The following is a 15678-nucleotide window of genomic DNA, read 5'->3' as shown; positions in this document are numbered from 1 at the left end:
CTTTTGACTCATTTTTTCCCCATTCCATTGAGAATATTACACCAGCTCTAGTTATTTTGTTTTAGTTGACTAAGTATATTACATGGAAATTGTCCAAACCAGAAATCTTCTTTGACTCATACCTAATACAAGAGAGGTGTAAGAATGTACCCACATAATTACAGATCAGTATCCTTAACACCAGTTTTCTCAGAATTCTTGACCACATTCTGAGTTTAAATATAATAAATTTCTATGAGACAGAAAAGCTACTGTCCACAAATCAGCACACTTGTATGAAACTCAACTTATCCTTCCTCACATGATATCCTGACAACCATGGATTGAGGGCAACAGCCAGATTCCACATACCTAGATTTCCAGAAAGCTTTTTACATGGTATCCCATTACAGAGTGCTGACAAAGGTCTGAGCATATGGATTACGTTCCCAGATTTGTGAGTCACTCAAAGATTTTTTAAGTAATACAACCCAGCATGTCCTCAACAGTGAGTATTCATCAGAGAAAGGGGTAGCATCAGGAGTGCCCCAGGGAAGTGTGGTAGGATGGCTCTTACTCTTTATATATGTGATTGATCTGACGGACAGTGTGAATAGCAAATTATTGCTGTTTGCTGATGATGCTGTGGTGTATGTGAACATGTAGTCATTGAGTGACTGAAGAATACAAAGTGACTTAGACAGAATTTATAGTTGATGTGATGAATGACAGCTTTCTCTAAATGTAGAAAAATGTAAGTTATCATGGATGAGCAAGAAAACCAATCCTACAATGTTTGAATACAGCATTAGTAGCATGGTGCTTGACCCAGTCACACTGATTAAATATGTATGCATAACATTGCAAAAAGATGTGAAATGGAATGAGTCAGTCAGGTTGGTTATGGGGAAGGTGAATGCTTGACTTCATTTTATTGGAAGAAATTTTGGTAAGAAAAGTGTAGCTGATCTGTAAAGGACAAAGTGTGTAGAACACTAGTGTGACCCATTCTTAAGTACCGCTCAGGTGTTTGGGATCCTCACCATGTCAGCTTAAAGAAAGACATTGAAGCAATTTGGAGGCATGCTGCTAAAGTCGTTACTGGTAGGTTTTCATCAGTGTGCAAGTACGATGGAGATGCTTCATGAAATAAAGTGGGAATCCCTGGAAGGAACATGACTCTCTTTTCATGAGGTATGGTTGTGGAAATTCAGAGAACCAGCATTTGAGGCTGACTGCAGATCAGTTCTATTGCGGTCAATATACATATCACGTAAGGACCTTGAAGATAACATGAGAGAAATTAGGACACTTACAGAGGATTATAGACAGTTGTTTTTCCCTTGCCTTATTTGTGAGTGGAACAGGAAAGTAAATGACTAATAGTGGTATGTAACACCCTCCACCATGCTGCATGCAGTGGCTGATAGATTATATATGTAGAGGTATAGCTAGTTTTAGCCTCGTCATCTCCCATTTTATGTTCTCCGGTTTACCTCATGCTATAAGTGCTCTAAAAATCCATGTTGCTAATTGCTTTAATCTTATTTTAGTCTTGGTTACCATTATTAAGCTCCTCTGAGACTGCCCCCATCTGGATATTTGAATGAGGGACTATTTTATCTCCAGAAAATTAAGTCACAGCAGAAGGAGTAAAAGTTACAAATGCTTCGCTGCAGCAGTATGACTTACATGTTTGCTTCTTCTTGCTTTCCACAGCATAGTGACACACCCAGGTTGATAGTTACCATCTTCACCTCTGTGTTTGCTCTTCAGCTGTACTTGTTTTGTCTCCACATATTTTATTCATAACTTAGTTAGATAATATTTCTTCTGTGTACTTCATGACTAATATTCTTTCATTTGGAGTGAAAAGTAAACATTGATTTTATACAATTTATACGTAACAAATTATAATCATTTAGTACCAAATGTAATGTTCAGAAAGGTCCCTTTATTTCAGGTGAAGCTGTATTTGTCATTGTTGACGAAGCACTAAAAACTGTAGGCTGTGAGGGAATGCAGTTCTCTGACGCAGAGACAGCAGCAATACCACGCCGTTCACCAAATGAACAGCCATCGTGCAGTTACAAAAATTTTGTTCCTTATCATAATTTCCTTACAGATACATTTACAGCTCTTGGCATTTGTCTACAGATCTTTATTGAAAACTGTGTTAAACAGGTTAACATTAAAACTGCTGTTTTTTCTGACAATGATAAAGTTAAATATACTTCTGCAGTTTCAAAATGGTTTTCTGAAAACCCATGGATGATGGTAAGCAGTTATCTTTATCATAACAGAATGAGTTTAATGTTTTGAAATTGGTAATACTAAGACTGTTAAATCTTATATGCCTTATAATTATCATTTTGTGATATTAAGTCATACTCTCCCAGTTCATGTGTATTAGTAATGTAATGAGAAAGGCTGTATGAAGTTGCAGATGATACAGTGCTAACTCAACAGAAAGCCACCTTTTCTAGAATAATGTGAAAGTTGACACAGGAAATAAAATTACCCAATAGTGTGTAAGCTGTGAAACAGTCAACAGCTTCTCAAGAGGGCTTGACACTTTATGCCATGAGATGAAGGACCTCCTATCCAAAACTTTACACTCATGACCAGAATTAATATTCCATGACCCACGCAGCCGATGTAATAGCCTAATTCAACCCTGTGTCTTACTCATTCACAGTGTTACACCACATAGGTCATTTTGCTATGGACAGTATAGATGCAAGTCCTGTACTATCCACCAACCCATCATCTCCTACTGCAGTCAATTCACAGGCATTTCCTATCTTATCAAATGTAGGGCCATGTGCAAAAGCAGCCATATGATACATCAGCTGTACTACAGTTACTGTGCTGTGTTTTATGTGAGTCTGAAAGCTAATGAACTGTCTACCTAAAGCATGCCCACTGCCAAACTGTGGCTACCCATAAGGTCGACTGACTAGCTGCTGAAGATGTTCTGCCCAGCTGTTGAACATACTGCATTCCGCAACATTAGTGATTTCAACAGCTGGTTCAATGCCAATTCAATTTATATCAACCCCTCCCTATGTCTCCTCTCTTTGCTTCTTCAAGCGATAGCTCTTCTGAGCCTGAAACTTCACTAACTCCACCCATACACCTTGTTTTTTTCCCCATTCCTCTCCTCTCATTTTCCATCCCATGCGTCCCCCGTTCAGCCATTGTACTCACTTTGATGTAAATTTTCTGTCCTTATCCCATCTTCTCAGTTTTCTGATTCGTACCCTTTTATTCAATTCTCATTTTACTATTGATGCTAAGAGCAACACATCACCCTCTGCTGCTCTCCAAACCTAGCTAACTTCCCCTTGTTCCACACATACTTACCTCAACCAATTCCCACACTCCTTCCCTCTATCTCACTCAGCCAGCTAGGGCCACTGTGTATAAAACAACCAATATAACTGTAGTGTTTGTTATGTAGCTATATAATCATGAGAACTAGTCATAAAGTTTTGATTCTCACCTTGAAAAATAAAGCTGTGACTATGAAACTTGATGATGATTGTTGTTTTTGTTGTCTTCAGTTCTGAGACTGGTTTGATGCAGCTCTCCATGCTACTCTATCCTGTGCAAGCTTCTTCATCTCCCAGTACTTACTGCAACCTACATCCTTCTGAATCTGCTTAGTGTATTCATCTCTTGGTCTCCCTCTACGATTTTTACCCTCCACACCGATGATGATATTTCTCTACATATTGACTATTCAGTGAGACATGACTCCCAACAGATATGATGTGGCAGAGACCTTGATTGTAGAAGTCTGCAGTTTGGCTGTTCAGGAACTCTACTTGCAGCCATCTCTCCAAAAAATCAACTAAATCCTGCAATATCACTTGATTGGAAGGATCCAGATGGAACTGAGCAAATAATACCACAGCAAGAAAAAATTACAGTACCAGAAATCAACCACAATGTTGTCAAGAGGACAGTAACGAACAATGGAGTAGGAAGATCAGTTTGCAGGAACAAGATATTCAAAAGTCCAGAAACACATTGTACTCGTAGAAGATCCTCAAGACCAATAAAACCCGGAGTTCAAAGTGACATGTTTCTGTGGGAAAGTAAAGCAACTAACAAATTCCCAGGACTGGGTAAAAACAACTGGCCAAGCCAGCTAGTTAAAACAACAGAAGCTGTTGCATCAACTGCAGACTCTTCAGCATCACTTACTCAATCAAATGTGGTGGAGTATACAACCCCAGTTACTGCAACACCAGGCAGTTCGGCAACTCCTCGGACTGTACGGAGCAAGAAGGCACCTCAACAGCTACCTTGACAACTAGACAGATAGAAGCCAGGTTGGGTAGTAGATTGAGAAATGCAAGATTGCCAAAGAACAGGAACACTTTTAGTGCCTGGATCCAGAACTTATGTAAGTGAACCAACTCAGTGCATTTTAAAGGAAGATAATCAGAGTGACCAGTTAAAAATACCACTAAGGCTCATGCACCTAAACATACAGTACCTTAGAAATAAGCTTAATATATTACAGGTTTTTGTAAGTGAACAGTCACCTCATATAGTAGTGTTAACTGAGCATGGATTAAAATCTGATGAAATTATTTACTGTAAACTAGAGGGCTACTCCTTAGCAAATAGTTATTGTAGACAGCAACATAAGGGTGGTGGTGTGGCAGTTTAAATTAGTGAGAACCTCCAGTACAAGAAAATAAACTATCTAGACCAGTACAACAAAGAAGGCTTGATTGAAGTGACAGGCATTGAAGTCCACACCAAAGAGTGTAGAGAGGTTATGAGAAAGTTATTGGGATTTACCATCCACCAAAGGCGGATGTAGTTAGCTTCATAGACATATTTAGTAGAGTAGTGGGATGTTGTGGTCCAAGTGACCTAACTATACTTGGTGATCTGAATATTGAGGCAAAATCTTCCAGTTTGTGTAATATAAGGTTAATAGATACTCTTAACTCATATAATCTCATAAATGTAGTAAATAGTGATACCAGGGTAACAAAGTCCATATCTAGCAGAATTGATTACGTTATACTATGTAAACATATTAAAGACAGTGTTAGGTGCTGGAATATGGATTTTCACTACTCTGACCACAAATGCCAGCTTGTAGAGTATGTAAACACAAGCATCCCAAAAATGACAAAAGTTATCGAAAATAAAAGAATCCTAAAACAGGGTAACATCCTTGCCTTAAGAAATAAATTAGCTATAGAGGACTGGGATCCGGTTTACCAGACTGAAGGATCTGAAAACAAATGGGCCAAATTCTATGATACTATGCTAAGACACTTTGACAGATGCTGCCCTGTTAAGAAAATACAAAGAGTGTTCACCCATAACCAAAGTGCAAAAACCAACAGACTGATACTTCCAGCAAATATGATAAAACTCAGGCAAAACATCCAGGACCTGGATGTGTTACACAAGTTAACAAACCTGCAGGTTTTTAAGGCCAAGTACAACGAAGCCAAGAAAATCTTTAAGAAAGAGCTTTCAAATCTAAAAAAACAGATATACAGCAGTGAAATAGCTCAATCAGACAATATAGCCAAGACCTCATGGAGAATTGTAAATCAATTTTGCAAAGCCACACCGAAGCCAGAAACTGAAATTTTAATTATAAGACATGAAGGAAACACAATTAAAGATCCTAATAAAGTCTGCAATGTTTTCAATAAATACTTTATACCTGCAGCTGTTAGTCCAATTAATAACACAGTTGTGAGTAGTGAGGTAAAGCTCTGCCGCTTTGAAGAGCCACCTTTTGAATACAAACAAGTAAGTGAAAAAGAACTAGGCAGGATAATAAATAACCTAAAGAATAAGATCTCATCTGGATGGGATGGTTTGAGTAGTATCGTGATTAAAAAATGTAATAAGGAATTAGTTAAAATAATCACCCACCTGGTAAACTGCAGTATCAGAGAACATACATTTCCAAATGTATTGAAATGGAGCACAGTTAAACCAGTGCATAAAAAAGGATCCAAGGAAGAGGTTTCAAATTTCAGGCCCATATCATTAATACCTGTCTTCAGCAAAGTATTTGAAGTTGTGCTGCTGACACAACTTAGTGACTATTTCTTGAAAAATAAGTTCCTAACAGAGACACAACACGGATTCCGAAAAGATCATACTACTATCACAGCAATTACGGAATTTCTTCACAAAATGTATGGTGCCCTTGATCAAGGAATGCAAACAGCTGGCATATTTCTAGACCTTACTAAAGCCTTTGACTCGGTAAAACATGAGTTACTTTTAAGTAAACTTGAGTCATACAATGTAAATGCTGCATCCATGCAATTGCTGGCTACATATTTATTTAACCGCATGCAGTGTACAATGCTGACTTACAAAATCAATAATCAGATCATTAATTTCCAGTCCAAATATGAGACAGTCACACAAGGTGTACCCCAGGGCTCAATTTTGGGCCATTTCCTTTTCCTAGTGTACATAAATGATATAGAGCAACCTTTCAACTCCCAATTGGTAACCTATGCAGACGATGCCTCACTGTTATTTCTTGGTAAACAAAATGATGAGTTTGAGACAGTCACACAAGGTGTACCCCAGGGCTCAATTTTAGGCCCTTTCCTTTTCCTAGTGTACATAAATGATATAGAGCAACCTTTCAACTCCCAATTGGTAACCTATGCAGACGATACCTGACTGTTATTTCTTGGTAAACAAAATGATGAGTTAATGTTGGTATCCACTGGGGGACTACAGCAAATAACTACTTATTTCCAAGATAGGGGTTTGAAAGTTAATATCAGTAAATCTCAGTTATTGCCATTTAAACTTACAAACTCACACCAAACCTCTATCAGTAACATAGGTGGAATTGAAGTAGTGGACACAGAAGGCTGCAGATTTCTAGGTATTCACCTAGATGAAAATCTAAGATGGGTAAACCATATCAAATTTTTATGCAATAAAATCAGCAGTTCATTACATCTAATCAGCCAGTTATCAAAAGTAGTCCCATATCAGACATTAAAAACAATTTATTATGGAACCATTTTTCCACAGATTAACTACGGGATAGAGATATGGGGTTGTGCTGCCGACATACATATGAACAGAATATTAACCCTACAGAAAAGAGCAATCAGAATTATCCATGGATTAGGGTATAGAGATTCATGCAGGGAAATCTTTGTTCATCATAAATACCTAACAGTCTACTCACTGTATCGTTACAAATTAATTATATTTTTTGTGACGCATCAAAACAAAGAAACAAAGCGCTCTGATATGCATGCCTGTAATACAAAATATAAAGACTGCTACTACAGACAAAGAACAAAATTAAAAACAACAGACCATAGTCCATGTATTAGTGGTCAAATATGGTACAACAGATTACCGAGCTCTATAAGGTGCCACAAAGGGAACTTATTCAAAGTGAAACTGAAACATTTCTTGATTGACAAGTGTTTATACTCTTTAAGTGAATATTAATATTAAACTAAAATAAATTATTGTGTATGTGGAATGTTTCCCTCTATTAATTCGTGTGTGTGTGTGTGTGTGTGTGTGTGTGTGTGTGTGTGTGTCTATATATATATATATATACAGGGTGTTACAAAAAGGTACGGCCAAACTTTCAGGAAACATTCCTCACACACAAATAAAGAAAAGATGTTATGTGGACATGTGTCCGGAAACGCTTAATTTCCATGTTAGAGCTCATTTTAGTTTCTTCAGTATGTACTGTACTTCCTCGATTCACCGCCAGTTGGCCCAATTGAAGGAAGGTAATGTTGACTTCGGTGCTGGTGTTGACATGCGACTCATTGCTCTACAGTACTAGCATCAAGCACATCAGTACGTAGCATCAACAGGTTAGTGTTCATCACGAACGTGGTTTTGCAGTCAGTGCAATGTTTACAAATGCGGAGTTGGCAGATGCCCATTTGATGTATGGATTAGCACGGGGTAATAGCCATGGCGCGGTACGTTTGTATCGAGACAGATTTCCAGATCGAAGGTGTCCCAACAGGAAGACGTTCGAAGCAATTGATCGACGTTTTAGGGAGCACGGAACATGCCAGCCTATGACTCGCGACTGGGGAAGACCTAGAACGATGAGGACACCTGCAATGGATGAGGCAATTCTTCGTTCAGTTGACGATAACCCTAATGTCAGCGTCAGAGAAGTTGCTGCTGTACAAGGTAACGTTGACCACGTCACTGTATGGAGACTGCTACGGGAGAACCAGTTGTTTCCGTACCATGTACAGCGTGTGCAGGCACTATCAGCAGCTGATTGGCCTCCACGGGTACACTTCTGTGAATGGTTCATCCAACAATGTGTCAATCCTCATTTGAGTGCAAATGTTCTCTTTACAGATGAGGCTTCATTCCAACATGACCAAATTGTAAATTTTCACAATCAACATGTGTGGGCTGACGAGAATCCGCATGCAATTGTGCAATCACGTTATTAACACAGATTTTCTGTGAACGTTTGGGCAGGCATTGTTGGTGATGTCTTGATTGGGCCCCATGTTCTTCCACCTACGCTCAATGGAGCACGTTATCATGATTTCATACGAGATACTGTACCTGTGCTGCTAGAACATGTGCCTTTACAAGTACGACACAACATGTGGTTCATGCACGATGGAGCTCCTGCACATTTCAGTCAAAGTGTTCGTACACTTCTCAACAATAGATTCGGTGACCGATGGATTGGTAGAGGCGGACCAATTCCGTGGCCTCTACGCTCTCCTGACCTCAACCCTCTTGACTTTCATTTATGGGGGTATTTGAAAGCTCTTGTCTACACAACCCCGGTACTAAATGTAGAGACTCTTCGTGCTCGTATTGTGGATGGCTGTGATACAATACGCCATTCTCCAGGGCTGCATCAGCGCATCAGGGATTCCATGCGACGGAGGGTGGATGCATGTATCCTCGCTAACGGAGGACATTTTGAACATTTCCTGTAACAAAGTGTTTGAAGTCACGCTGGTACGTTCTATTGCTGTGTCTTTCCATTCAATGATTAATGTGATTTGAAGAGAAGTAATAAAATGAGCTCTAACATGGAAAGTAAGCGTTTCCGGACACATGTCCACATAACATATTTTCTTTCTTTGTGTGTGAGGAATGTTTCCTGAAAGTTTGGCCGTACCTTTTTGTAACACCCTGTATATGTGTACTAAACTTGTAAAAAAATGCTATGACGTTTGCAAAAGACACCAGTTGGTGTCTCCATGCAAAAAAAAAAAAAAAAAAAAGATACAAAAATACAAAATACAAAATGTCCTATGTCAAAAATCAACTCTCCGTTACTCATGTAATGTCTATCACACAATGGTTTCTTCATCTGAGAAAAGAATGAGCTGGCTGAAGCAAAAACATGCCCTTGGACATCTCCTGGCTAAAGTGGTCATCTGGGTTGGCCCAATACAGCTGATTCCTGTTGACTGCTACTACAATTAGGTGGATTTTTTGAATAGGAGTGAGCAGTTGCTGAAATTAGTGGATGGTACCTTTTGTCATGTTCAAAATTTCTTTCAAGAAAATCAAGACTGAAATAATGTAAAAGTGATGTAACAAACAGAAAATGTCACAAATTAATATTGAATCCATAGAACCTGTCGGTGAGTTTTCATTTGCAGTGTAGCTGAAGATGACTTGGTATGTTCTAGAAAAATATATAAATGAGTACAAATGGCCTTGAGTGCTTTTGATAAAACCAGAATAGAATTTATAAAATGTAGGTTTTTAGGTGTCTGAAAACGAAATGGCCATTAGTGTGAATTATGAGTTGTGAGTTACAACACTGAGAAATTGACTTTAAATATGAAAGGAATTCAGTAAGTGAGAGTTGCTTAGTAAGCAGTAGAGAGAACATGTGGGGAATTATTTGGAGGAACAGGAAAACAAACAAATGTGTCAGGGAAGAGACTGACATGAAAGACTTAATTCTAGTGGTAATGAATATTAAACAGAGATCCATGAGACACATGGGCAGGCAAATGGATAGAAAATCTTTGTTGAATTCCAAGATATAAGACAAGGCAATGATGTTGACCTAGTAGTAGGTGGTTACATCAAATTAAAAAACATGTAAGAACAACATCAATGCCTATCACTGAAAATAATAATACACTGAAAAATGTTGAGAAGGTCATTCTCCAACACTGGATGACTGACCTGTAGCACAAATCATGAACCTTGGCTTCCCAGAATATTTATAAATGCTTCAGGGCAAATAATTGGCTGTGTTGGTAACACTTGTACCTTTGTAACATACTGAGATATTACGGGGGAAAAAAAGAAAGGAAAGATCACTTAGCAAGATGACATAATCGCCATTTACAGTTTCTTCAGGTGCAGCTGATTGCAATGGAATCAGATGGCACATTGGTTGATAATGAACATGTGTTTAGGAAAATTAAGATACACAGCATTATTCTACAATTCTTATTTTTGCTTGATTTGTTCAAAAAATTTCAGCCCAGTAGTGGGTTGGCTTGTGTAACAATACTATACTTGACTATAAAATTATGAACAAGAATTGTTGGCAAGTACTTACCTTCAATTTCTGAAATAGTAAGGTATTATTTTTCTTATTTTTGATGTATTCACTTTTTTCATTATACAAATCCAGTCAGTTTAGGCCTTCAAAGACCATCTTCTGAGGCAATGGGCAGCATTTAGTGAACTAGTGCTCATGTATTGTTGTGAGTTGATAGCACATGAACACTAGTTCATCAAATGCTCCCCACAGTACCTGAAGATGGCTTTTGAAGGCCTAAACCAGTTATGATTGTATCACAAAAAAGTGATTGTGTGAAATATCTTACAATAAATCAAATCACTGCTCTGCAAACAGAATGTGGTTTTCGCAAAGGGGTGAAATATCAGTAATTCTAATGGACATGCCTTCAGAACTAATAGTATCTTCTTTCTAGGAAAAGAAGGAAGCATCTGTTGCAGAATGTTGAGGTCACTCACACCCTGACTTGAGGAGAAGGAGAGATAAAGATATTTGTCCCCCTTTTGTCACAACATATGCCTCTCTCATCCTGGGGTCTGAGTCACCTGCTCTTCCTTTTCAACCTTCCCCAACCTATCCCTTCCTATCCCTTCCTATCTCCAAGGAAGAAGGTGCTAGTAGTTCTAAAAGCTAGGATACTGTCATATATATATATATATATATATATATATATATATATATATATATATATATATATATATATAATGGAAGGAAACATTCCACGGTAAGTCACCTCATCTTTGTTTTTTTATATATATATAAAAAAATAGAAGGAAACATTCCACGTGGGAAAAATTATATATAAAAACAAAGATGAGGTGACTTACCGAACAAAAGCGCTGGCAGGTCGATAGACACACAAACAAACACAAACATACACACAAAATTCAAGCTTTCGGAACAAACTCTTTCCTGATGAGGCAGCAGTAATAAATATTTCAATTCCAGAACATAAATATAAGCCAGCAATTCTGGTTCATAATTTTGCACAGTTTTATATGAATGCAAGAAGTTGTGGAACTATTTCATTATCATGTCATTTAAGTCCACTGATAAACTTTTTTTGAAAGCCCCTAACTACAATCATTCAGTTCCATTAAAAAAGTTGTCTTTATATGTAGAAGTTTGTAAGTTTTATTAATAATAACATATGTTACTATGTTTCAGATGAAACAGTACTTGATTTCTGAGACAAATTCGGCAGAAGTTGACACAAAACTTGGTTCAGAAATAACAGTCTGTAATAAACCAACAATAAATGATTTTGATCTAGTGTTAACTGACACTTTAGATCAGAAACGAAGGGTGGCAATGAAGAATGATGGTTTCATGATTCTGAATTCAAACTCCAGTAGTCTACCTCCAGAAATGAAAGTACTTTCAAAGATTTCTTCAAGGGATGGAACATACATATACTTGCTCCAAAAGGAAGTAAGTACACTTGACTTGTATTCTGAAGACACAAGAATGACTATGGAAATAACAATGTACAAAATGCCATGTTTCATATGTAAGTATGCATATCTTTAAAAACTCGGTAATCAGTCTTTGACTAATGTCTTTACAAAACAATTGAATCAGTCTTTAAGAAAAATCTAATGACATATGGGAAAAAAGTCTCTAGTTTCATATTTACTAAGAGATAAATTTTCTGGAGCAATCTCCAGTTAATTCATTCTAAAAAACATATCTTAATAAATTATAACTTTATAATAAGCAAGAATTTTACTTCTTTTCTCATGATAATGGTCCTTATGTTCTCTTGTTTGGATAGTTGTAGTGTATCATTTGGAATTGATAATTTTTTGCTTTCCCTGACTGTCTGGTCAGAGATTTTGTTATACTACTAATCTAAATGGACAAGGACATACCAGTCCAAGAATATCTGGGAGAAAGGGAGAGCCAGCCAATTGATACACAGTACGGCTCAAAGAAATAACAATCAGTTATTTGTAAACTCAAGCAAGTATTGTCCATTCAAGGTACATAATATTGATTATATCATTACTACCCTTCTGTAACTTATTAATCCACATCATCAGATTCTATTAATTTGGATCATATTTTCTTTCAAAAAGCCTACCTGGTTACACAATCCAGACTCAGTGTATGTTCTGTCACTAATATTTGCTGAAACATGTGTCTGTCTCCCTCTATAGAATTATTCCCTAAATCAAACAATTCAAATGAACAGAATGTATTTATCTATGATAACTGGTGACCATATGTATTATAATACATAGATTATTACAAGTGTGAGCCACTAATTCTTTACCTGACATTTCAACTTGTGATTTACAAAAAAAAAAAAAAAGGATAGATAGATTTTCACGGTGTTTGCTGGATGGCGAAACTAGATGATTTAATTTGCTATGTGCAAAATCAGTACTAATTCAAGCTAAGATGTGAAACATACATACTGAATGTGACATCAGACAACTGCTTCAAATATGTAATTTAGAGTCTGCATGCAAAAGGAAATTTACAATCTTTTTTGCATGTGGACTCTAAATTAGCTGTGTTAGCTAAGAGACAGAAATTAGCAAGAATGATGCTACTATACAGATGACAGCCACTAAAGGTAAAAATATCATGAAGATAGCTAGAAGAGTAGTTGTGTTTGATAGGACTTCAGTATCTAAATAAGGATGAGCCTTTTAATCCAAAGTTTAAGATTCAGTCCTAGGATTTTTCTTATCTATATTCACTTTTTCACCTCTGGAAATAATTTATACACCTTTCACCATTAAAATTGCTACACAACAAGGACAATGTGCAACTAACAGTGAAAATGGCATGAAGGGTACTAAATTATTGTTTATGCAAATAATTAACATTTCAATTCAACTGCTCATAGAAGGTAGGAGTAATGCCATCTACATTCTGTATGTAAGGAAAGATTATGCAATGTATTTGCCAGTCAGAAAGTGCATTTGAATGTTTATTGTTTGTGAGAAGATCATGTTATGTGTCAAGGAGAAATGTCTACCAGCTTGTGTCAGAATTTGACAGTGGCAGAATTGTGTTCTGTTGACACTGCAATTAATCATTCAGCATATGCTGCTTATATTTATAGGGATTCCATGGCTCTCATGCAGATATGGAATTGATGGATTCAGGAGCACCATACTCCATGCCATGCAGGATCTCAGTGGCATCAAGTGACTTGTGGATGAGAATACATTGTTTGGCTGTACGGGATTGCACTGCCTCATGCACCTTGAGTCACAACACTTACAGTGTTATGATGTCTGGAGCACCACAGGCTTTCAGATCAGTGACCATTGTTGGGGCTGCTCTTTATATTACACCAGAGACAATTGTGCTAACATTGATGCAACAAACAATGTTGTGGGGCACATGAGTGGCACAATTTTTTCTTTTCAGATGAGCTCCAAATACTTGTACAAGGTCACATTGGACCTGTATGTGTGGGCAAGCTCTGAAAAGAACAATATTTGCTACATTGCATAAATCATCATCATAATGGGCCTAACATCTAGTGTGTTGGTACAGTATGCCATTGAGTAAACAGTACGGTTACACCTGGTTCACCTAGCTGATAATTTGGACAACAGGCATCATGTTTGTGATGTATTAAGGCCGGTGACCATACCTACATTTGGGGTCTCCATGGCATTATCTCTTAACAAGATAACACAATACTACATATTACCCTTGTTTCCGCGATCTTTCTTGATATAGGGGGTGTTCAACTGTTGTGCTGGAAAACGAGTTCTCCAGACATCTCAACCATTGAAAACATCTGACTGTGAATTGTCTAATGAATGGCACACCACCTTTACAATTGATTAACTCAGACATAAAGTTGAAGCAGCATGGAATGACACCAAAATGTGACATCCTGCCTCTGTTTGACTCGATGCCCAACCGGGTTAGAGCCAGTGACTCTGGCTGTTAGAGGTGGCAGGTCTATGTAATTAATTTTGTATTTTGATACTCTCAAATCAGCTACAAATGCACTGATGTATTATTTCTGTTTTTTTTTTATACTCTGAGTGCACAAGTAAAAGTTAATTATTTCCTCTCTTGCCTGGTGTTGCAATTTTAACAGGCATAAGTTTACATGCAAAAAATTTTTAGTTGTTCTGTGGTTCAGAGTTCTCATTAAACTGTAGATTGTCAAACAACTTTCTGGGTAAGTCAAAAGCTCAGAGGAAGGCAACAGCATAATACCATTTCTGATAATACCATGTCTAATAAAGCATTATAGTTTTAAAACCAATATTCAGGATAATGAAAGCTTCACCTTAGAACTAACACACAGTCACTGACAATCTGTTTAAAATATCACTTGCAAAAATTTATATCAACTTAAAAAAAATTCAGAAAAACTATAGCTAAAGCTGAAACTGATACAAGCCATACTACAGAAAAATACATAACAAGTAAAGTAGTTCACTACAAAAGAGAATTGAGTTAAACTGTGAGAGAAAACTTAATATTAATTAATACCTCTATAACAAGGGATTTACAAGAAGCAATGAAAGATCAATCAAAACCATAGCAGACAAAATCTGAAATCTCATCTTAAGTATTTAATATTAAGTTCATGCCTGAAGATTCTACCTCGTTTTGCTTTTGTTAATGTTCATCTTATACCGTCCTTTCAAGACACTGTTCATTCCATTCAACTACTCTTTCAAGTCCTTTGCTGTCTCTGACAAAATTACAATGTTGTTGGCAGACCTCAGAGTTTTTATTTCTTTTCCCTGGACTTTAATTGCTACTTTCAAATTTTTCTTTTGTTTCCTTTACTGCATGTTCAATATACAGATTGAATAACATTGGGGATAGGTTGCAACCCTGTCTCACTCCCTTCTCACCCACTCTTTCCCTTCCATGCCCCTCAATTCTTATAACTGCTTTCTGGTTTCTGTACAAATTGTAAATAGCTTTTTGGTCCCTGTATTTTACCCCTGCCACCTTTAGAATTTGAAAGAGAGTATTTCAGTCAGCAAAGTCAAATGCTTTCTCTAAGTCTACAAATGCTGTAAATTTAGGTTTGTCTTTCCTTAACCTATCTTGTATGAGATGTCGTAGGGTCAGTATTGCCTGACGTGTTCCTACATTTCTCCAGAATCCAAATTGATCTTCCCTGAGAGCAGCTTCTACCAGTTGTTCCGTTCTTCTGTAAA

General features: G+C 37.2%; 1 protein-coding gene across 1 annotated transcript in view; it reads left to right on the top strand.

The window, feature by feature from the left end:
- The window catches only part of LOC126474653 (fatty acid synthase-like), a 332546-nt gene that overhangs the window by 157572 nt on the left and 159296 nt on the right, over positions 1-15678 (top strand). Inside the window, exons 12-13 of the mRNA XM_050102131.1 lie at positions 1943-2256; positions 11687-11950. Of these exons, the coding sequence (XP_049958088.1) occupies positions 1943-2256; positions 11687-11950 (578 nt within the window). The remainder of the gene's footprint in view (positions 1-1942; positions 2257-11686; positions 11951-15678) is intronic.

Source organism: Schistocerca serialis, chromosome 4 (genome assembly GCF_023864345.2).
Source record: "Schistocerca serialis cubense isolate TAMUIC-IGC-003099 chromosome 4, iqSchSeri2.2, whole genome shotgun sequence".
Lineage (NCBI taxonomy): Eukaryota > Metazoa > Arthropoda > Insecta > Orthoptera > Acrididae > Schistocerca > Schistocerca serialis.
This window is presented reverse-complemented; position numbering and strand designations above follow the sequence as displayed.